The sequence below is a fragment of the Oncorhynchus kisutch genome, linkage group LG1 (genome assembly GCF_002021735.2).
Source record: "Oncorhynchus kisutch isolate 150728-3 linkage group LG1, Okis_V2, whole genome shotgun sequence".
Classification (NCBI taxonomy): Eukaryota; Metazoa; Chordata; class Actinopteri; order Salmoniformes; family Salmonidae; genus Oncorhynchus; species Oncorhynchus kisutch.
In genome coordinates this window covers 12,054,028-12,079,140 of record NC_034174.2, presented here as the reverse complement: position 1 = coordinate 12,079,140, position 25,113 = coordinate 12,054,028, and the positions used below count along the sequence as shown (strand labels likewise).

The 25,113-nt window shown below is 42.9% G+C and overlaps 1 protein-coding gene across 1 annotated transcript in view; it reads left to right on the top strand.

Annotated features, from left to right (window-relative positions):
• The first annotated feature begins 4,331 nt into the window (after positions 1–4,331).
• arhgef3 (Rho guanine nucleotide exchange factor (GEF) 3) overlaps positions 4,332–25,113 on the top strand; it is a 103,761-nt gene continuing 82,979 nt past the window's right edge. Inside the window, exons 1-2 of the mRNA XM_031828089.1 lie at positions 4,332–4,672; positions 24,743–24,809. Coding sequence (XP_031683949.1) covers positions 4,638–4,672; positions 24,743–24,809 — 102 coding nt within the window. The 5' untranslated portion in view covers positions 4,332–4,637. The remainder of the gene's footprint in view (positions 4,673–24,742; positions 24,810–25,113) is intronic.

Below are 25,113 nucleotides of genomic sequence, written 5' to 3'. Positions count from 1 at the left end.
CAGGTGGACTGGGGACAGCAAGGAGTCATCATGTCAGGTAGTCCTGGGGCATGGTCCTAGGGCTCAGGTCCTCTGAGAGAGAGAAAGAAAGAGAGAAGGAGAGAATTAGAGAACGCAGGACACCGAATAGGACAGGAGAAGTACTCCAGATATAACAAACGGACCCTAGCCCCCCGACACATAAACTACTGCAGCATAAATACTGGAGGCTGAGACAGGAGGGGTCAGGAGACACTGTGGCCCCATCCGAGGACACCCCCGGACAGGGCCAAACAGGAAGGATATAACCCCACCCACTTTGCCAAAGCACAGCCCCCACACCACTAGAGGGATATCTTCAACCACCAACCTTTTGCTATCTTCCCCGAACTTGAGACTCACGCACTGCTTAAGTATGTATGCCAGTTAGGCTCTACCACCCCTTGTAAAGCAGATGAATGTACTTCATTTTAAGAAAATATTTGGCCACTTTAGATGTGATACAAACCATATCAAAACATATAGACCTATGGACTAGGCTACATGAGGTGTGATACTAACCTTATAGGCCTATGGGCTAGGCTACATGAGGTGTGATACTAACCTTATAGGCCTATGGGCTAGGCTACATGAGGTGTGATACTAACCTTATAGGCCTATGGGCTAGGCTACATGAGGTGTGATACTAACCTTATAGGCCTATGGGCTAGGCTACATGAGGTGTGATACTAACCTTATAGGCCTATGGGCTAGGCTACATGAGGTGTGATACTAACCTTATTGAAACATATAGGCCTATGGGCTAGGCTACATGAGGTGTGATACTAACCTTATAGACCTATGGACTAGGCTACATGAGGTGTGATACTAACCTTATAGGACTATGGGCTAGGCTACATGAGGTGTGATACTAACCTTATAGGACTATGGGCTAGGCTACATGAGGTGTGATACTAACCTTACAGGACTATGGGCTAGGCTACATGAGGTGTGATACTAACCTTATTAAAACATATAGGACTATGGACTAGGCTACATGAGGCGTGTGACTATGATTAGAAAAATTTACAAAAAAAGGGATTATTTCTTGCAATATCAGCCTATCAATATTAGTGATAAGCTAATATTGTCAACCATCAGACTATTCTTGATTTCATCTTGTCTTTACATATACTAAATAATATATCTGTGAAATGTGTTTTGATTTCAGAATGGATCATTATCATGCACCTGTATTGAAACAGGGTCAGCGGGGAAAAAATACATGTCATCTACTATGCACTTAAATAGTGAATGGAGGACGCTTTTCCCCGTGGGGTTTATTTTCATGCCAGCCAGGTAGGCTATACTGTTGTAAAGATAAGCAAAATAAATGAGAATGAGAAATAAATATAGTAGGCCTAGCCTATAGAAAGCTGATGGGATTCTCCTCTATATGCATAGCCTATAGAAATGTTGCGCAACAGGAGCTCATGGGCTCTCATGAAGTGTTTGATTACATTTTTGATTACATTTGCATTGATGTCAGAGTGATTAGAGGGACAATCGAGTGCTGAGTAGCAAGCAGCAATCTTGGTAGACTACTAATGACCGTCAGCAGCATCAGAGCTTGGAGAAAGCCGGTGTTGCGGTAATATGTTCACCGCCCCAGGAGTACCCACACTATTTGATCATATATTTGACAACAGCAGTTCTGCATTTTTTTGGTCTCCATCAGAGGAGTGGACAGGGGTGTCCATTTTAGGAGCAATTTCATAAACTAAATGTCTTTATTTGAAACTTGGGAAATATACTGTTATTCAACTCTTAAAGAGAAAAATCGAATTCAGTCTTATGGGGTCTTCAGTATACAGCGCATTCGGAAAGTATTCAGACCCCTTGATTCAGACCCCTTTTCCCCCATTTTGTTAAAGTTACAGCCGTATTCAAAAATGGATTAAATTAACAAATGTGGTCATCAATCTACACACAATACCCCGTAATGACAAAGTGAAAACAGGTTTTTAGAAATGTTTGAAAATGTACAGAAAAAAATTAATAAAAATCCCTTCTTTACATCAGTATTCAGACCCTTTGCTATAAGACTCTAAATTGAGCTCCGGTGCATCCTGTTTCCATTGATCAACCTTGAGATGTTTCTACAACTTCATTGGAGTCCACCTATTCAATTGCTTGGACATGATGTGGAAAGGCACACAACTGTCTATATAAGGTCCCACAGTTGACAGTGCATGTCAGAGCAAAAACAAAGCCATGAGGTCGAAGGAATTGTCCATAGAGCTCTGAGACAGGATTGTGTCAAGGAACAGACCTGGGGAAGTATTGAAGGTCCCCAAGAACAGAGTGGCCTCCATCATTCTTAAATGGAAGCAGTTTGAAACCGCCTCGAGTCTTCTTAGAGCTGGCAGCCTGGCCAAACTGAGCAATCGGGGGAGAAGGGCCTTGGTCAGGGAGGTGACCAAGAACCCAATGGTCACTCTGACAGAGCTCCAGAGTTAATCTGTGGAGATGGGAGAACTTTCCAGAAGGACAACCTTGTCTGCAGCACTGATCGAACATCTCTGGAGAGACCTGAAAATAGCTGTGCAGCGACACTCCCCATCCAACCTGAAAGGGCTTGATAGGATCTGCAGAGGAGAATGGGAGAAATTCCCCAAATACAGGTGTGCCAAGCTTGTAGTGTCATACCCAAGAAAACTCAAGGCTGTAATCGCTGACAAATGTGCTTCAACAAAGTACTGAGTAAAGGTTCTGAATGTGATATATTTTTTTTTTTATACATTTGGACCATTTTCTAAAAACCTATTTTTGCTTTGGCATTATGGGGTATTGTGTGTAGATTTGATGAGGGGAAAAAAAAAACAATTTCATCAATTTTAGAATAAGGCTGTAACATAACAAAACGTGTAGACGGTCAAGGGTTTCAGTGCCAGTCATTTTTTTACAGGGCTTTGTAAATATGCAAAAGTAGTTAAATAAAATCTGTTTTATTCCAGTTTTGTATAGTTTTTAGATTCTTCGTTTTTTTTCTACATTATATACTGTTTTATCGTACTCTAATGTATGACATAAACATACATTGAAATAAAGTTTATTTTTATTATTTACAACTTTGATTCTAGCCTCAGACAACCAGGTCAAGGAGATGGGACTTGGAATGATGCTTCCACAAAACGAAATGTTTTTTCCTGCTCAAAAACTAAACATGAAGATCACAATCTGTTACAATATAATTTACACTTTTTATTTGGAAACAGAGAAGTGCTATTTGAAGTGGTAGACCAATTGAGTGAGCATTTGATTTCGCTGTACAATACAGGTAGCAGGCGTTAAAGAAACGCCTGAAACTAGATCCCCTAAATCAGGGTTCACTAACTGGCAGCACGCTGTGGTTTTATTTGGCACTTCAAGTTTTCTGAGCAATAAATATATATGTATATTACACTGAGTGTAGAAAACATTAGGAACACCTGCTATTATTTATACATGTTTTTCTTCGAAAAATGTCAGCACGGTTTGAAATATGTTTTTTAGTCAAATATGTTTGGTCTTCTTGCGGTCCATTTGCAGTCTACATATTATTTATAATTATCTTCCGGCCCCCGAAAATCCGCGCAAGAAAAAAATCGTCCGGTGGCTGAATCTAGTTGATGATCCCTACCCTACATACCGGTCTTGAAAAGATGAAAAACAACTGTCGGTGGAGGTTCTTTCTTGTGCACTGCTCAACCAAACCAGTAAATGTGGAGGAGGAGTTCAAATCGATATCCGCTTTGTTAAAGCCGGGACTCGGCAGAGGTGACTGTAGCTCTGGGCCAAGTGCACTTGGACGTGTATTGTAAATCCAAGGTCCAGGTTAAAATACACTTATGATACAATGTATCCTATTATTGCGTGTTTCAGCAACTGTCACATGTGGCGTCATAATGTTTGGGATAGAAGTAAACCTTTGTAAAAGCTATACATATTTCCTCCAACAATTAAGTCACATGTTTGTCTATTATAACATTATGGCTTTCATTAGGACTGACAAGTCACGCTTAAATTCAGTAGCAATATGGAAAGTGTATTAACCGTTAATAATCTTCCTTTTTAGATGGTGTAGATTAGCTTCCAGTGGTGAATATAATGTACTATTGAAAAGAGAACATTGGTGTAAAGAGCGGATTAGAAATCACACCGATGACTACACTTCCTGTAGGCTATTATTTACGATTGTAATTTCCCATGGTGTGCACTGTACTGTATTATCTCACTGTAAAAAAAAACACTTCGGTCACACACACACAAACATGCACTGTTTATGGGCGGTGCTTGGAGCCGCTATACAACTGCACAGTGGACCAGAATCGGTGTTCCGTGAGGCACCAATGCGTGAAACAACCGTAGACACAGAAAAAAAGAAGCGTAACACCTGATGGGTAAAAACAAAGCTAGACTATTTCAAGGGCGATACGTTATGTATGTAAATATTGGTAATTCAAAGTGAAACTTTGTCATTATTATAAGTGGAAAAAGTAGTTTATTATTTTTTTTTACCGGGACTGTTTGGAGTTGACAGTCTATGTATGACGAGCCGATTATAGATTACTTGTTTCCCCGTTCGAAAAACGTTTTCGTTTTTTTGGGATACATTACAGTGGAAGAACTCTCATCACATGCAAACAAGCGATGGAAACAAAGACGTTTCAGGGTAAGATGTCTTTCTATTTGAACTCAAACTCAACCAATCAGACTTGCCATAATTTCCATAAATATAGTCAACACCAACTACAAACATGTTGTGGTTTATTTGTTATATTTCTTGGGCTACATTGTATGGGATACATTTTATGGGGTAGAATGTAGGCTCAATAAACTGTGAACAGGTTCTAAATCATGAACTTTATGACGGGGCGGTTAGAGCTTTGGACTAGTAACCGAAAGGTTGTAAGTTCAAATCCCCGAGCTGACAAGGTACAAATCTGTCGTTCTACCCCTGAACAAGCAATTAACCCACTGTTCCTAGGCTGTCATTGAAAATAACAATTTGTTCTTAACTGACTAGTAAAATAAAGGTACAATTAAAAACCTGAAATTGAGTAAATATCTTATTTGCATGACATTGTAGAGTATAGTCAGTAGGTAATTCCTATGACCAACTGTAGCCTATGTTTTAACTCAGTTTGTGTGGTGGTGGTGGATATGGGTAAAGATGATGATGAAGTTTATAATTATGCAACCTTTATCCCACATAGACACAGCTTCATTTGTCAATTCAGGAAAGCATTTGCCAAGACAATTTTGTCATTTTTATATTCAATCTCTCACAATGGACCTGCGTGATGTCAGAATGGGCTCATAATGAGGTCACCAAGAGTTCAAGTGGCCAACTGTAGGAACCTACTTCTAATTCTACTGTAGCTGATGACTGAAGTTTCCCCAGTTGTCTGTGATTTACTGTGTGTGCCTTTCTGTCTACCAGCAGAGTCAGTCCTCAGGGTCAGACACTGGTGGCCTCTGGTACTTGTAATGTTTTGTCACATCTTTGACCTCCCATTCATGGTCTTTAGAAGAGCAAACATCATCAAGGTGTTGGAATGCTGCTGTCTTTTTGAGGCTGGTATTGTCGCAACTTTCAGGAATCCCAGCTACTGCCTGGCAATTTGGATTCTTCTTCTTCACAGTTTCATTTGTTCCACTTCTTCGTATTGTTTCTGTTCTATTCTCTCTCACCCATGTACATAGGACTATTGTCACGTGGACAGAAAGGAGCTTTAAAGGAACTGTTTGAGTGTACTCATCAATCTCTGCCATTCATACACTTTAAGATGTTGTTTTTGACTGAGAAATGGGAATATTTCACTGGCTACGCTCAGTTGGTTTTATAAACATCTACATTTCAACATTCAGTCAAAAGCCATGATGACAGACGAGCCGGCCGGCTTTCATTTTCACATGCCGCATCTTTTTAATCAGCAGGTGTTAAGGCCTCAACTATTGAGGCCACAGTTGAGTTGTAGTAGTACCCTGGTTGTCTACACAGTGTCTCAGGCTTGTGCATACCAGGATTTGTGTGGTATGTGGGAGCTGGCAAATCAGGTTTTTGTCTGTGAACACATGGATTGAAGTGAACAGGTCAGAGTTTTGGATATGAACACATGGGGTGAACTGAACAGGTCAGAGTTTTGGATGTGAACACAGAAGTGGGTGAACCCAAGCATGCATACCAATTGGCACACTATTCCCTACTGTACATAGTGCACTACTTTTGATGAGAGAGGGAGAGAGGGCAAGGGAGAGTACCAGAGGACCAGCATGCTCACCCCTAATCCCCAACCTAATCCCCTTTCAATGTGGCAGAATAAATCATCTTTTGACATGGACTGACGTCCGCATTGCTTCTCTGAGGTTGGGGCTATCTCTACCCTCTCTCCGGGTCCTTTTTCTCTCTCTTTCTATTCATCATCTCTCTCTCTCTCTCTTTCTCTATCTCTGTCCCTTTCTCTCTTTCTATTCATCATCTCTCTCTCTCTGTCTCTCTCTCTCTCTCTTTCTCTCTCTCTGTCCCTCTCTCTCTTTCTATTCATCATCTCTCTCTCTCTGTCTCTCTCTGTCTGTCCCTCTCTCTCTTTTTCTCCCTTTCACACGTTCATGGCCAACGAGAGCCCTTCCCTGTGTTTTCTGCCTATGTTAGTAGTTTCTCACTGTCAGGCTTCCCTCAGTTCAGTCAGTCTCTACCTACTGTATATGGTTTTTATCTATATTTGTCTATTTGCCACAGTGTCGATTAGAACGTTTCCTGTCTCTTCCTCACACACATGAGTTCACACACTCACTGAGTTCAGCATGGCCAGTGAGGTAATGGCAGATTTTGTGCAGGCCTGATTGCAGAGTGGTGGTGGAAAGCTCCTCCAGAGGACTGGAAAGTTGTTGGGAGCTTTCATGGTTACCACTCCCATCCATTTCCCTGCCTCCAACTCTACCCTCTCTCCCTCCCTCCCTCCCTCTCTACCCTCTCTACCCTCTCTCCCTCCCTCTCTACCCTCTCTACCCTCTCTCCCTCCCTCTCTACCATCTCTCCCTCTCTCCCTCCCTCTCTACCCTCTCTCCCTCCCTCTCTACCCTCTCTCCCTCCCTCTCTACCCTCTCTCCCTCCCTCTCTATCCTCTCTCCCTCCCTCTCTATCCTCTCTCCCTCCCTATCTACCATCTCTCCCGCTCTCCCTCCCTATCTACCATCTCTCCCTCTCTCCCTCCCTCTCTACCCTCTCTCCCTCCCTCTACCCTCTCTCCCTCCCTCTCTACCCTCTCTCCCTCCCTCCCTCCCTCCCTCCCTACCTCCCTCCCTACCATCTCTCCCTTTCTCCCTCTCTACCCTCTCTCCCTCCCTCTCTCTCTCCCTCCCTCCCTGTACCCTCTCTCCCTCCCTCCCTCTACCCTCCCTCCCTCTCTCCCTCCCGCTCTACCCCCTCTACCGCTCTCTCTACCCCCTCTCCCGCTCTCTCTACCCCCTCTCCCGCTCTCTCTCAGGGCAGAGGGTAGCAGTGTGTTTAGTAGCGTGGGAACTTTATCCCTGCTAATAACGTTTAGTAATATTCCACTCTATTCTTCTCTTTACAAACAATCTCTATATATTTTTTTATTTCCCCCCCAAAAGTCTAAAAATGTTCTAGTGGACAAAGCTATTCTTCAGGGGAAAGACAGGGAGATTATTTTTGCAGTTACTGTTACACCTCTTCTTCTCTAGTTGAGGTTTAGATGGTAGTGAAAGTTCTAACAGTCAAAGAGGCAAGGTTATACTACACCCTATAGTCTTAAATGAGGAAGAGACAGTGGTGTGCAATACTTTAAAGTACTACTTAAGTCGTTTTTTGGGATATCTGTACTTTGCTATTTATACGACGCTGGGCAAATTGTGCGCCGCCCTATGGGACTCCCGATCACGGGCCTGTTGTGATACAGCCCTGGATCAAACTTGGGTCTATAGTGACGCCTCGAGCACTGAAATGCAGTGCCTTAGACCAATTTGCCACTCGGGCCTCTGATCTGGTGGTCTCACTAAACACGAATGCTCCATTTGTAAATGATATCAGTGTTGGAGTGTGCCCAAGGCTATCCATCTTTCTGATTTGCTTAATAAGGAATTTGAAATTATTTATACTGTATACTTTTACTTTTGATATGTTAACTATATTTTAAACCAGATACTTTTAGACTTTTGCTCAAGTAGTATTTTACTGGGAGAATTTCATTTTTACTTGAATCATTTTCTATTAACATATCTTTACTTTTAAAAATTGGGTACTTTTTCCACCACTGGGAAGAGATTAATTCTGCCCATTAAAAGGACAGCAAGTACACAGCATGTTGTATACTATGTATTTCTTCAGTTGATAAGTGTCTTATTTACTATGTATTACTATGGTATTGATATATTATTATATGACTATGTGTTAGCTCGTTCGAATTGGGGTTGTCCTTTGGGCTTGAACCATATGTGACTCAATACTGTGTTCCCATAGGAAAATGGAGGCAGAGGGAGTACTGAGAAAACATTGTGGTGCGTAAATGATATATCATGGGCTGGCCCTCTTAGCAGTTAAAGAGGGGAGCTGTGGGCAGTGTGAATCTGTCCCTCCCTGCCCACTATGGTACATTACTACAGTACATGTGCTGTCACCATGTTGAATAAGGATGTCTCCGTATCTGCCTTTGCCCTGCAGTGTCCATATCTGTGAGAACTCTCTCTCCTGCAACTAGAACGTTATATTAGTCATTTAAAGAGCAGCTGCCCCTAAAAAACAACTGCTAATTTAGAAAACAGTCTATCTACTGTCCAAAATGACTACAAAGTGGAAATAGGATCATTTCAGTCAGAAAGTCAGTCTCATCCAACACTGAGTTTTGTGAGACTTGTGGTCGTGACTGCATCACAACATAAATGAATGTTGGGTTTGTTTCAATCCTTACCACATGCCGACAGTCGACAGCACACAAGTAATCGTCAATTTGTAGTGCAGCTGCACGTGACACAATCGTAACACTGTGGTAGATTGAGGTTGACATTGGATACCCATATAGGGCTAGTTAGGGACCATCTGTAATTTACACAATGTACATGGAACAATATAATACAATTCCTATAGCTCCAAATGTCATTGACCTAACCTCAAACCAGCTATAAATTGTAGATATTAATTTACAAATATTGAAAGCATTTAATGAGAGAACTAAAAGGTGTGCAACATAAAAGTATTGTCTCATTTACATTGTGCAATTTATTGACAGCTCCCTAACTATTTTATTTTATTTAAACTTTATTTAACCAGGTAAGCCAATTCTCATTTACAACTGCGACCTGGCCAAGATAAAGCAAAGTAGTGCGACAAAAACAACACCACAGAGTTACACATGGAGTAAAACAAACGTACAGTTTCAATAATACAGTAGAAACATCTGTATACAGTGTGAGCAAATGACGTAAGGAGGTAAGGCAATAAATAGGCCAATAGTGGCGAAGTAATTACATTTTAGCAATTTACACTGGAGTGATAGATGTGCAGATGAGGATGTGCAAGTAGAAATACTGGTGTGCAAAAGAGAAGATAAACAAAAACAAATATGGGGATGAGGTAGGTAGTTGGTTGGATGGGCTATTTACAGATGGGCTGTGTACAGCTGCAGCAATCGGTAAGCTGCTCTGACAGCTGACGCTTAAAGTTAGTGAGGGAGATATAAGTCTCCAACTTCAGTGATTTTTACAATTCGTTCCAGTCATTGGCAGCAGAGAACTGTAAGGAAAGGCGGAGCTATACCTAGCAAAGACTTATAGATGACCTGGAGCCAGTGGGTTTGGCGACAAATATGTAGCAAGGACCAGCCAACGAGAGCATACAGGTCGCAGTGGTAGGTAGTATAAGGGGCTTAGGTGACAAAACCGATTGCACTGTGATAGACTGCATCCAATTTGCTGAGTAGAGTGTTGGAGGCTAATTTGTAAATGACATTGCCGAAGTCAAGGATCAGTAGGATAGTCAGTTTTACGAGGGTATGTTTGGCAGCATGAGTGAAGGATGCTTTGTTGTGAAATACATTTCGCAACAAGGAAATACATTTCGCCTCAAAAATATATGTAAATACATTTTTCCAAGGTCGCACACCAGCCGGCTAAAGCTAATTGTCAAAATAAGTTGTCTAACTCAACCCACCGTTAAACACAAACAAGAGACACCAACATCAAGCCACACCCCAAAACTAACTCACGTTTGAATTCATTCGTGGCTGCTAATATTTTAGTGATGAACCAAATCTAAAACCAGGCCAAATCAGGAATTGCAGTCACTCTTTAACCTTTATATGTATTTAATAAGACTAGGAAGCTGTGTTATCTGTGCTTCCTTGTGTGTTTGCTTGTCTCCTTGGTTACCAAGCCGTACAACCTCACTGGTAAACAGCTGTGTGTGTTTTCACTCAACTGGATCACATTTTGAGACCATTTGAGTGTGATAGGCTCTGCCAAAGCAGTAATATAGTATGTTATATAGTACTATAGTAATATAGTATGTTATATAGTACTATAGTAATATAGTATATTATATAGTACTATAGTAATATAGTATATTATATAGTACTATAGTAATATAGTATATTATATAGTACTATAGTAATATAGTATATTATACCTGGTTAACATCATGTATTTACCATCCACTCAGAGTGATGCTGTAAAGATGTAAAGTCTCAGCCAGCCTACTGATAGGAAATGGTGTGTGTGAGAAGGTTGTGCACACACAGCAGTAGTTGCTAGGTGCTAGGAGAGGAGACACCAGCTGTTATCAGAGAGAGAGAGATAAGGACTTACTGTTTCAGGTAGTGTGTGCGTGCGTGTGTTCATGTGTATGTGTGTGTGCACGTATTAATTCTTACCAGCTCCGCATTGCACTCTCCTCTGGTTGTTACTCTCTGTTCTCTCATGGTATTGGTGGGCAGACCGGGCACCACCTATTGTGAACCAATCAAACTCCACCGCAGGTGATGGTTTACATGGAGGAGTCTCACCTGAGTGTCCAGTTCCTCTGCCAGACCTTTATCACTAGTTGATAAGTTGGACCTCTACAGTTGATAGGGATGAATAAAATTAAGGTGTGGTTGATACAGGGTGATCCGATGTGGGCCTATACAGAATAGCCATTTAATAGATACAGGGTGATCCGATGTGGGCCTATACAGAATAGCCATTTAATAGATACAGGGTGATCCGATGTGGGCCTATACAGAATAGCCATTTAATAGATACAGGGTGATCCGATGTGGGCCTATACAGAATAGCCATTTAATAGATACAGGGTGAAAAAAGTACACACATTGTGATTCATGAATAAGAATTGTTAATATGCCCCACCAAAATTAGACAACTATACAGAAAGCCCTTAAATTGTTGAATTAAGTAAATCAAATCAATGATGAGAGGATAGTCAAATTAATTGATAACTGACACAGCAATTGTGGCATATCAGGAAGAGCTGAATGCCATTAACCAAGAGGATGTGAGTTTAAATCCCAGGTGAAAACTTTTGGAATAATAATTACTGTATGAATGAACATGCACAATGTAATCATGTTTGTGTGTGAGTATCCCTTGCCGACAGACAAAAAGAGCCTTGGCAACAGTAACAAGGCGTGATGTGTGTTAGCATTTTTTGGGGGGAGGGAGAACATTTCTTTGGAACCAACAGGCGACGTCATGAAAACTGATGCACAGAAACGTTCTTGTAATGTTCTCATGAAACGTGTCTAGAATATTAATATCTTATATTCTGAGAACAACCATGTCCTGTGCACGCTTGGTGGGACGTTGATGGAATATTCTCCTAACCTTCAGAAAACTGGACACCGGAATGTTCTTGCAATGTACCCAATGCTCAGGAAACAGATGTGAGTGGGGGGGGGGGGGTTCAGCAGGCTTTCCTTTCCAGTCCCAGGTACAGTGAGAGAGGTCAGGAAGCAGAGGATTGTCTCACAGTGCCCCTCCCTTTCTGTCTCTCTCTCCCTATTTCTCTCCCCACTAATCTCTACCTCTATATATGTGTATCTTTCTCTTAGTAACATCCTTCATTGGGGTGGTGTTCAAATTAAACTTGCAAATGTTCCCCATAGCCTCATTTTCCCACACCATCTTTTAAAATTACAGCAGTACTCAGCAGACAGATATATATGTCTCCTTCAACAACGCTGACACAATGGACTTGGCAATGGAAGCTTTTAGCAGTTTTTAAATCAGACAGAAGTGAAAAAGCCAAGTTGACAGTTGCTCCAAGATAGTTTCCTCAGGGCCTGATGGCCAGATGATGGAGCTCCAGTTTAGAGAGCGAGAGAGAGTTAGGGAAGTCCCCTGAATTGTAGCGCCTCCAAATTCATGTCCAACACAGAGCTTCAGAGTACGGAAAGTTTCAATCTGCATGAGGATCTTCAGACTGAAACACAAGTCTTCTAGTCTATTCTCTCTCTAGCAGTTGCCTGAGGTTGCACGTCTTCAAGTCTTAGGTAAGGATCATCAGACGAGCATGGTTCACCGAACCACCTCTGTTTTGGTCATGTGGTAATCTGGAAACGCAGACCCTCCTGCGTGTGTTGACCTTGTCATGTGGTAGTATTTACAGGGTGTTTACAGTGGGCTCATAGGTTGTTTTTTTTACATGACGAAACCTTGTAATTAAAAGATGACGGTTAATGTTCTCAGTAATTAGTCTACACACAGATTCGCCATGCATCACGTTCCCATCTAATCATAGTTTTCATAGCGTACCTCTCCCAAAAATGCATCACGTTCCCATCTAATCATAGTTTTCATAGCGTACATCTCCCAAAAATGCATCACGTTCCCATCTAATCATAGTTTTCATAGCGTACATCTCCCAAAAATGACATGGTTCAATCATAGTGAACATAGCACCTCCAATCTAAGAAGTATGTTTTCCTAGATTGGCTTTTGAAACCTGACAGTCACTTGTGCCCTTTGGGTTAGTTTAGTTTCATAGTGAACATTCAGCTCTCGACATGTGCTTTTGCTGGGCATGGGGGGTTCTTCCAAATCAGGTCACCTGACAACAGGTCACCTGACAACAGGTCACCTGACAACAGGTCACCTGACAACAGGTCACCTGACAACAGGTCACCTGACAACAGGTCACCTGACAACAGGTCACCTGACAACAGGTCACCTGACAACAGGTCACCTGACAACAGGTCACCTGACAACAGGTCACCTGACAACAGGTCACCTGACAACAGGTCACCTGACAACAGGTCACCTGACGAGGAAAAAACTCCTGCGCCCAGTTTTTCTAAAGTGATCGTATTTGGGGCGAACAGATAGGGCTCTGGAGTGGTGCAGCGGTCTTAAGGCACTGCATCTCCATGAAAGAGGTGTCACTACAGTCCCTGGTTTGAATCCAAGAGGAATCCCATCTGGCTGTGACTGGGAATCCCATAGGGCGGTGAACAATTGGGCCAGAGTTGTCCGGGTTTGGCAGGGGTAGGCCTTCATTGTAAATAAGAACTTGTTCTTAACTGATTTGCCTAGTTTAACAAAACATTTAAAAATGCATAGATATAGAACGGATGTCCCCATTCAAGTCAATGATACGCCGATTCTCCTTTCCATTTCATCCCATCAGACAACTTTTGAAAACTGGGCCGTGATGAACAGGGAAAACTCTAGACCCAACTGAATCACAACTGCATTACCTTTCAGTGTAGACTAAACAACGGTTGATGTTGTGCACCTTTTGACCACCAGATGGCACCAGAGGTTTGTTTTGACGATAGAGGCTCAACCATTATACTGTAGGGAACATGGCTTTATCATCTGCTCTTTCTAAACAGATGGGAAACTGTCACCCTATTCTCATCTGGCTCCTGGCCATCCATTTTCAGGACTCATTGTACTTTCATCATTTTATCTAAAAGCCTTTTTAAATGTCATTATTTAGCATCCTGAAGTGCTGTTTTGGCAAACGCTCAGATTTTGCCTTACATTTCCTCATCTTTAGTTATGGAGCTTTCCTTTATTTTGCTTTTAAAGGATTACATATAGCACATTTATTTGGGTAATATAAACCCAGGGGACTAGAGGAGTACAGTAGGGTACATGGAAGTGGACTAGGGGAGTACAGTAGGATGTATGGAAGTGGACTAGGGGAGTACAGTAGGGTACATGGAAGTGGACTAGGGGTGTACAGTAGGGTGTATGGAAGGGGCCTATGGGAGTACAGTAGGGTGCATGTAAGGGGACTATGGGAGTACAGTAAGGTGCATGGAAGGGGAATATGGGAGTACAGTAGGGTGCATGAAAGAGAACTAGGAGAGTACAGTAGGGTGCATGAAAGAGGACTAGAGGAGTACAGTAGGGTGCCTGAAAGAGGACTAGAGGAGTACAGTAGGGTGCATGAAAGTGGACTAGAGGAGTACAGTAGGGTGCATGAAAGAGGACTAGAGGAGTACAGTAGGGTGCATGAAAGAGGACTAGGGGAGTACAGTAGGGTGCATGAAAGAGGACTAGGGGAGTACAGTAGGGTGCATGAAAGAGGACTAGGGGAGTACAGTAGGGTGCATGAAAGAGGACTAGAGGAGTACAGTAGGGTGCATGAAAGAGGACTAGGGGAGTACAGTAGGGTGCATGAAAGAGGACTAGGGGAGTACAGTAGGGTGCATGAAAGATGACTAGGGGAGTACAGTAGGGTGCATGAAAGAGGACTAGGGGAGTACAGTAGGGTGCATGAAAGAGGACTAGGGGAGTACTGTAGGGTGCATGAAAGAGGACTAGGGGAGTACAGTAGGGTGCATGAAAGAGGACTAGGGGAGTACAGTAGGGTGCATGAAATAGGACTAGAGGAGTACAGTAGGGTGCATGAAAGAGGACTAGGGGAGTACAGTAGGGTGCATGAAAGAGGACCAGGGGAGTACAGTAGGGTGCATGAAAGAGGACTAGGGGAGTACAGTAGGGTGCATGCAAGAGGATTAGGGGAGTACAGTAGGGTGCATGGAAGGGGAGTACAGTATGGTGCATGGAAGGGGACTATTGGAGTACAGTAGGGTGCATGGAAGGGGACTATGGGAGTACAGTAGGGTGCATGGAAGGGGAGTGTAGTAGGGTGCTTGGAAGGGGACTATGGGAGTGCAGTAGGGTGCATGGAAGGGGACTATGGGAGTGCAGTAGGGTGCATGGAAGGGGACTATGGGAATACAACAGGGTACATGAAAAGGGAGTACATCAGAGTGCATGGAAGGGGAGTGCAGTAGGGTGCATGGAAGGGGAGTATGGGAATACAGCAGGGTGCATGAAAAGGGAGTACATCAGGGTGCATTGAAGGGGAGTACAGTCGGGTGCATGGAAGCATAATCATAGAACTGTCCTATGAGAGAATAGTGAGTCACAGACAGAGCCTGTTGAGTGTGCAGTGGGCTCATTTGACCCCAGGCCATTTATGGTTATTTCCTGCTCAGTTGCTAGCTCAGCCGTATTCTAGGGGACTGAGAGGGGTCTATTGCAGTATACCAGCACATCAGGAGGACAATGACTCCAAGCTCAGATGCCTTGTATTGTTTTCATGCATGTTAACATCAGAAGCCTTCTCCCTACGTTTGCTTGATTCACTGCTTTAGCACACTCCGCCAACACTGATGTCCTAGCCGTGTCTGAATCCTGGCTTAGGAAGGCCACCAAAAATCCTGGAATTTCCATCCCCAACTACAACATTTTCCGTCAAGATGTTTTTTATTTTTTTTTATTTTACCTTTATTTAACCAGGCAAGTCAGTTAAGAACACATTCTTATTTTCAATGACGGCCTGGGAACAGTGGGTTAACTGCCTGTTCAGGGGCAGAACGACAGATTTGTACCTTGTCAGCTCTGGGGTTTGATCTCACAACCTTCCGGTTACTAGTCCAACGCTCTAACCACTAGGCTACCCTGCCGCCCCGGGGGAGGGTAACTGCTAAAGGGGGCAGAGTTGCAATCTACTGCAGAGATAGCCTGTATAGTTCTGGCATACTATGCAGGTCTATGCCCAAACAGTTTGAGCTTCTACTTTTAAAAATCCATCTCTCCAGAAATAAATCTCTCACTGTTGCCACTTGCTATAGACCCCCTTCAGCTCTCAGCTGTGCCCTAGACACCATATGTGAATTAATTGCCCCCCATCTATTGTCAGAGTTCGTACTGTTTGGCGTTCTTCAATAGTGCTTTCCTCACCATCTTAAATAAGCATGCCCCTTTCAAACAATGTAGAACTAAAAACAGATATAGCCCTGGTTCAGTCTGCTTTCCACCACACTGGGAGATGAATTCACCTTTCAGCAGGACAATAACCTAAAACATAAGGCAAAATCTTACACTGGAGTTTTTTTTACCAAGAAGACAGTGAATCTTTCTTAGTGGCAGAGTTACAGTTTTGACTTAAATCTGCTTGAAAATCTATGGCAAGACCTGACATTTTTTGTCTAGCAATGATCAACAACCCATTTGACAGAGCTTGAAGAATATTGAAAAGAATAATGGACAAATGTTGCACAAACCAAATGTGGAAATCTCTTAGAGATTTACCCAGAAAGACTCACAGCTGTAATCACTGCCAAAGATGCTTCTACAAAGTATTGACTCCAGAGTGTGAATACTTATGTAAATAAGATATTTCTGTATTTCATTTCCAAACATTTGCAAAAATTTATAAAAACTGTTTTTGCTTTGTCATTATGGGGTATTGTGTGTAGATGGGTGAGAGAAACATATATATTTAATCCATTTTGAATTCAGGCTGAAACACAAATTTGGAATAAGTCAAAAGGTATGAAAACTTTCTGAAGGCTCTGTGTATACAAAAGTATGTGGACACCCCTTCAAATTAAAATAATGCAAAAACAAAGTGTTGGAGAAGAAAGTAAAAGTGCAATATGTGCCATGTAAAAAAGCTCATGTTTAAGTTCCTTGCTCAGAACATGAGAACATATGAAAGCTGGTGGTTCCTTTTAACAGGAGTCGTCAATATTCCCAGGTGCTGGCAAAACGCACGAAAGTGCTGTTTGAATGAAAGCTTATGAGCCTGCTGGTGCCTACCATCGCTCAGTCAGACTGCTATATCAAATCATAGACTTAGTTATAACATAATAACACAGAAATACGGGCCTTAGGTCATTAATGTGGTCAAATCCGGAAACTATCATCTCGAAAACAAGACGTTTATTCTTTCCGTGAAATACGGAACCGTTCCGTATTTTATCTAACGGGTGGCATCCAGAAGTCGAAATATTCCTGTTACATTGCACAACCTTCAATGTTATGTCATAATTGCGTAAAATTCTGGCAAATTAGGTTGGCCCAAACTGTTGCATATACACTGACTCTGCGTGCAATGAACGCAAGAGAAGTGACACAATTTCACCTGGCTAATATTGCCTGCTAACCTGGATTTCTTTTAGCAAAATATGCAGGTTTAAAAATATATTCTTCTGTGTATTGATTTTAAGAAAGTCATTGATGTTTATGGTTAGGTACAGTCGTGCAACGATTGTGCTTTTTTCGCAAATGCGCTTTTGTTAAATCATCCCTCGTTTGGCGAAGTTGGCTGTCTTTGTTAGGAAGAAGTAGTCTTCACAGAGTTCGCAACGAGCCAGGTTAGCAGGCAATATTAACTAAATATGCAGGTTTAAAAATATATACTTGTGTATTGATTTTAAGAAAGGCATTGATGTTTATGGTTAGGTACACGTTGGAGCAAGACAGTCCTTTTTTGCGAATACGCACCGCATCAATTATATGCAACGCAGGACACGCTAGATAAACTAGTAATATCAACCATGTGTAGTTAACTAGTGATTATGATTGATTGATTGTTTTTTATAAGATAAGGTTAATGCTAGCTAGCAACTTACTTGACCTCTAGAATGGACTTACTGAAGTGCTCAGTGAATTTCAACATGTTACCGTCATAGAATGTTACCTTTCCAACAAGTCAGTTCGTCAAATGTCTTCCCTGCAAGAGATGCCCTGGTCAACTGTAAGTGCAGTTGTTGTGAAGTAGAAACGTCTAGGAGCGATAACAGCTCAGCCGCGAAGTGGTAGGTCACACAAACTCATAGAACGGGACTGACGAGTGATGAAGTGCGTAGCACGTAAAAATCGTCTGTTCTCGGTTACAACACCCACTACCGAGTTTCAAACCGCCTCTGGAAGCAACGTCAGCACAATAACTGTTCGTTGGGAGCTTCATGAAATGGGATTCCATGGCTGAGCAGCCGCAAACAAGCCTAAGATCACCATGCGCAATGCCAACCTTCGCCAGGAGTGGTTAAAAGTGCATAGTGCCCACTGTAAAGTTTGGTGGAGGAGGAATAATGGTCTGGGGCTGTTTTTCATGGTTTGCGCTAGGCCCTTTAGTTCCAGTGAAGGGATATCTTAACGCTACAGCATACAATGACGTTCTAGATTATTCTGTGCTTCCAACTTTGTGGCAACAGTTTGGGGAAGGCCCCTTCCTGTTTCAGCATGACAATGCCCCCGTGCACAAAGCCAGGTGCATACAAAAATGGTTTGGCGAGATCGGTGTGAAAGAATTTGACTGGCCTGCACAGAGCCCTGACCTCAACCCCATCGAACACCATTTAGATGAATTGGAACGCTAGGCCTAATCGCCCAACATCAGTGCCTGACCTCACTAATGCTCTTGTGGCTTGATGGAAGCAAGTTCCCGCAGCAATGTTCCAACATCTAGTGGAAAGACTTCCCAGAAGAGTGACGGCTGTTATAGCAGCAAAGGGGGGGACCAACTCTGTATTACTGCCGATGATTTTGGAATGTTCGACATACTTTTGGTCATGTAGTGTATCTCTCTCCATAAACTACCTGAATAAATAGGATAACTCATCTTCACTGATTGCATTCTTTATTATTCTCAATGTATGTAAAGTTGCATCGACCATTCTCAGCTGTACCTACACAGGGAGTCAGCGCCCTTAAAGATGGTGCCAACAGAGATGTCCGCCTCGCTTCTAGTCCTTAGGAAACTGCAGTAGGTTTTTTTCCTGTATTATTTCTTACAAGCATTTCGTTACACTCGCAATAACATCTGCTAACCAAGTGTATGTGACCAATAAAATGTGATTTGATTTGATGTACTGCTCTGTGTGATGAGAAACAGAGACATCATGAAAACCATGCAAAGAATCTCCCAGCACCAATCCTTCATCCAGGGAGTTAGAAAAATTATTTAGGATAATATACTGTTACATTTACATCACATTAATATGCACTGACATCACATTTAGATTGTATATTTATCTTATAATTAAGTTAACCTTAGGAAAACAAAGCACAAATCTAATCAGCGATACTGAGTGGAAGATTATTACTGTCAAACAGTGGGTTCATGTTCTTCCTGAGTTTCCTAACCTATATTTCTCTAAGGTGTGCAGTAATGAATGGTTGAGCCTGGTTCTCAGATGAGTTTATTGAGGAGGATGGCAGGGTGACTGTCAATAGCTACAGGTCAGAACTACAGGCTGAGGGAAACATTTTGAGAAAGAGATGTTGGTACAGTATGTGGAGCATCACACAGTCTTCTCTACTGACGTGTCCTCAGCTTGTTGACAGACTCGGGCCTGAAGACATTTATCTAACTCTAACCTTACCTTTCAGAGGATCTAAGACCCACAGTTGTTAGTGTGCTAGTAACACAGTGGCTACTGACAGACTGACAGACTTTCTACCATTGATTCAACCCTTCCTGATCTGAAATTGAGACCTTAGCTACTGATTGGCCACGTCTGGACTTATCTCTGCACCCAGAACCAAATATCATGTGCGCTGGCCAGTGAACATTTATGTCACGAGAAACTACTAGAGGTTTGAATTAAGTCAGCTCTTTAGGATATCCCAACCTGGTCTCAGAGCATTTTGTATTATTATGTACGGAAATCTTTCACACTCGATTTAGTAAGTTAGGTCACGCTTCGTTTGGTATGTATTAATTTGTAGATGTCCATCATCCATTTTGTATGATATGTTTACTGTAGTATTTACTATAGTATTCTACAGTGTATTTAACAATTATGTAGTAACTACTACACATGATCGAGGTATACTAAAGTGTGTAATATAGCATTATACAGTATACTACAGTTTACTACAAAATTCTATAGTAAACTGTAGTATTTTTTCATGTGGGTTGGAACACATCTGATCATGTTTAGTTGGCTGTGGGAACATCTCTTCACAGGGGTTTGTATCTTGGTTTTCATGTTTAGAAAAGAGAGACTGTAACAGAAAGCATTACAATTCGTATTCTAAATGATCAATTTTCAAAACGTACAAAATGATACGAAATTTGAAAAACATAAATATGTTGTGAATTTTTAGCTAGCTAATAGTACCCGCAAAACACCAGTCTCAACGTCAACGGTGAAGAGGCGACTCTGGGACGCTGGCCTTATAGGTAGAGTTACTCTGTCTAGTGTCTGTGTTCTTTTGCCCATCTTAATCTTTTCATTTTATTTGCCAGTCTGAGATATGTATTTTCCTTTGCAACTCTACCTGGTAGGCCAGCATCCCAGAGTCGCCTCTTCACTGTTGACGTTGGCGTTTGAATAAACGGCCATTGCCTTCCATTCTGCTAGCAAGCGTGCAGTCTTTGGAAAATAAAAACGATAATTTACGCGGGAGATTAAACTACCAACGCGACATTCAAAAATGTAATATGCTTCACGGAGTCGTGGCTGGACGACATTATCAACATACAGCTGGCTGGTTATATGCTGCATCGGCAGGATAGAACAGCGGCGTCTGGTAAAACAAGGGGCGGCGGACTGTATCTTTTTGTAAAGAACAGCTGGTGCACGATATCTAAGGAATTCTCAAGGTTTTTGCTCGCTCCCATAAAAAGCTGTGGACCACACTATCTACCTAGAGAGTTTTTATCTGTATTTTTCATAGCTGTCTACATACCACCACAGACTGATGCTGGCACTAGGACCGCACTAAATGAGGTGTATTCCGCCATAGGCAAACAGGAAACGCTACCCCAGAGGAGGCGCTCCTAGTGGCCGGGGACTTTAATGTAGGGAAACTTAAATCGGTCTTACCAAATTTCTATCAGCATGTTAAATGTGCAACCAGAGGGAAACAAACTCAGGACCACCTTCACTCCACACACAGAGACACATACAAAACTCTCCCTCACTCTCCATTTGACAAATCTGACCATAATTCTATCCTCCTGATTCCTGCTTACAAGCACAAATGAAAGCAGGAAGCACAAGTGACAAGATTAATAAAAAAGTGGTCAGTTGAAGCAGATGCTTAGCTACAGGACTGTTTTGCTAGCACAGACTGGAATATGTTCTGGGATTCCTCTGATGGCATTGAGGAATACACCACATCCGTCATTGGCTTCATCAATAAGTGCATCGATGACTTCGTCCCCACAGTGACCGTACGTACATACCCCAACCAGAAGCCATGGATTACAGGCAACATCCGCACTGAGCTAAAGGATAGAGCTGCCTGCTTTCAAGGAGTAGGACTCTAACCCGGAAGCTTATAAGAAATCGCGCTATTCCCTCCGATGAACCATCAAACAGGCGAAGCGTCAACACAGGACTAAGATCGAATCGTACTACACCGGCTCTGACACTCGTTGGATGTGGTAGGGCCAGTAAACCATTGCAGACTGCAAAGGGAAGCACAGCCGAGAGCTGCCCAGTGACACAAGCCTACCAGACGAGCTAAACTACTTCTATCCTCGCTTCGAGGCAAATAACACTGAAACATGCATGAGAGCACCAGCTGTTCAGGAAGACTGTGTGTACACGCTCTCCGCAGGCGATGTGAGTAAGACCTTTAAACAGATCATCATTCACAAGGCCGCAGGGCCAGACAGATTACCAGGATGTGTACTGCAAGCATGCGCTTACCAACTGGCAAGGTCTTCACTGACATTTTCAACCTCTCCCTGTCCGTGTCTGTAATATCAACATGTTTTAAGCAGACCACCATAGTCCCTGTGCCCAAGAACACTAAGGTAACCTGCCTAAATGACTACTGACCCATAGCACTCACTTCTGTAGCCATGAAGTGCTTTGAAAGGCTGGTCATGGCTCACATCAACACCATTATCCCAGAAACCCACTCCAATTTGCATACCGCCCTAACAGATACACAGATGATGCAATCTCTATTGCATTCCACACTGCCCTTTCCCACCTGGACAAAAGGAACAACTATGTGAGAATGCTATTCATTGACTACAGCTCAGCGTTCAACAGCATAGTGCCCTCAAAGCTCATCATTAAGCTAAGGATCCTGGGCCTAAACACCTCGCTCTGCAACTGGATCCTGGACTTCCTGACGGGCCGCCCCAGGGGGTAAGGGTAGGTAGCAACACATCCGCAACGCTGATCCTCAACACAGGGGCCCCTCAGTGGTGCGTGCTCAGTCCCCTCCTGTACTCCCTGTTCACTCATGACTGCACGGCCAGGCACGACTCCAACACCATCATTACATTTGCCAATGGCACAACAGTTGTAGGCCTGATCACTGACAACAACGAGACAGCCTATGGGAGAGAGACCTGTCCGTGAGGTGCCAAGACAACAACCTCTCCCTCAACGTGACCAATACAAAGGAGATGATTGTGGACTACAAGAAAAAGAGGATTGAGCACGCCCCCATTTTCATCGACGGGGCTGTAGTGGAGCAGGTTGAGAGCTTCAAGTTCCTTGGCGTCTACATCACCAACAAGCTAACATGGTCCAAACACCCCAAGACAGACGTGAAAAGGGCACGACAAACCTATTCCCCCTCAGGAGACTGAAAACATTTGGTATGGATCCTCAGATCCTCATAAGGTTCTACAGCTGCACCATCAAGAGCATCCTGACTGGTTTCATCGCTGCCTGGTATGGCAACTGCTCAGCCTCCGACTGCAAGGCACCACAGAGGGTAGTGTGTACGGCCCAGTACATTACTGTGGCAAAGCTTCCTGCCATCCAGGACCTCTATACCAGGCGGTGTCAGAGGAAGGCCCTAAAACCGTACCGGAGTGCCAAGTCTAGGTCCAAGAGGCTTCTAAACAGCTTCTACCCCAAAGCCATAAGACTCCTGAACATCTAATCAAATGGCTACCCAGACTATTTGCATTACCCCCCTCACTCCCTCTTTTGCACCGCTGCTACTCTCTGTTGTTATCATCTATGCATAGTCACTTTAATAACTCTACTAACATGTACATATTACCTCAATTACCTCAACTAACCGGTGCCCCCGCACATTGACTCTGTACCGGTACCCCCGTATATAGTCTCACTATTGTCATTTTCCTGTTGCTCTTTAATTATTATAATTTTTTTTATTTCTTATTCATATTTTTTATTTGTATTTTTTTTAAGCTGCATTGTTGGTTAAGGGCTTGTAAAGTAAGCATTTCACTGTAAGGTCTACTACATCTGTTGTATTTGGTGCATGTGACTAATAAAATTTGATTTGATTTGCGAAATTATTATTTCATTTTATAATATAGGACAAAACACACATCACAACAAGAGAGAGACATCACTACATAAAGAGAGACATAGCAGCAGCACATGACAACACAGCATGGTAGTAACACAACATGGCAGCACCACAACATGGTAGCAGCACAAAACATGGTACAAACATTATTGGGCACAGACAACTTTTATTTATTTATTTATTTTTATTTCAGCTTTATTTAACCAGATAGGCCAGTTGAGAACAAGTTCTCATTTACAACAACACAAAGGGCAAGAAGGTAGAGACAACAATACATCGCACAAAGCAGCCACAAAAACTGTCAGTAAGAATGTCCATGATTGAGTGTCCACTATGTTACGTCTAGTCTATGAGACCAGGCTGGCTATCCACATAGCCTACTTTAAACTTCCTCCCCAGTCATCAAGGCCTGCTGTAACCCTGTAGCACCTGTAGCCCGTCTAAACTAAACCACGCTGTCTCTCAGTCATTCCTACCGCCTGTGATTCAAACATGGCTTCGCAGCTTTGAACTCTTTAGTGCACTTTAAACACACCATCACCAGATCCATGTAGATACATGGCTCTGACCACCACCATCGTCAGGCTTTGAAGTGTCCTGAATCACCAGTGAACCATGCCCATCTTCAGACTCTCCAGACAACACCACTTCTCTCCTCTCCATTAGCCATTAAGGCCATAAAGGCTTTAGAGTGATTGTGTTTATGGATCTGGGTGTCAGTCGGCTGTCTGTCTGTGAATTTGTGTCTGTGCATGCGTGAGTGTGTATGTGTGTGTGTGTGTGTTTGTGTGCGTGTGTGTACTCATGCTTGCGTGTGTGCGTGTGTTTAGGGCCCATCAGCTGTTTCCGGAAGTTCAAAGGGCCACACCACCACTACCAGGTTCATCTCCATTAATATTAACTGTGGGGTGATGTCATCTGTCTGGTCTCTGAGGGCCTGACTGGATGTGATTAGAGGCTACCCGGGCTGGAGCATCTTTAGTGTCTTTTTTTATTTTTACCTATCTGTGGGTTAATGGACAGACATTTACACTGCTTGTCTCTCCTCTCCTCTCCTCTCCTCTCCTCTCCTCTCCTCTCCTCTCCTCTCCTCTCCTCTCCTCTCCTCTCCTCTCCTCTCCTCTCCTCTCCTCTCCTCTCCTCTCCTCTCCTCTCCTCTCCTCTCCTCTCCTCTCCTCTCCTCTCCTCTCCTCTCCTCTCCTCTCCTCCCCTCTTCCTTCAGGCCGACGCTGCAAAAAAAGAGCTGCTTCTCTCTGCTTCCCTCACCTGACAGCTGGATGTTCAGAGGGGTAAGTTGTTTACAATGTTATATCTATTGTTAGTCAGCATCCGAATAGGGCTGTGTGTTTGGTCTGTGTTTGGTCTGTGTGTGTGTGTGTGTGTGTGTGTGTGTGTGTGTGTGTGTGTGTGTGTGTGTGTGTGTGTGTGTGTGTGTGTGTGTGTGTGTGTGTGTGTGTGTGTGTGTGTGTGTGTGTGTGTGTGTGTGTTAACACTGCCATATTCATACTCCTCTGTATTGATTACAATCATTCTGATTACAATGGATCTCTGATCCCTACTCGGGAAATGAAAACAACATTTTTTTTTGTATTT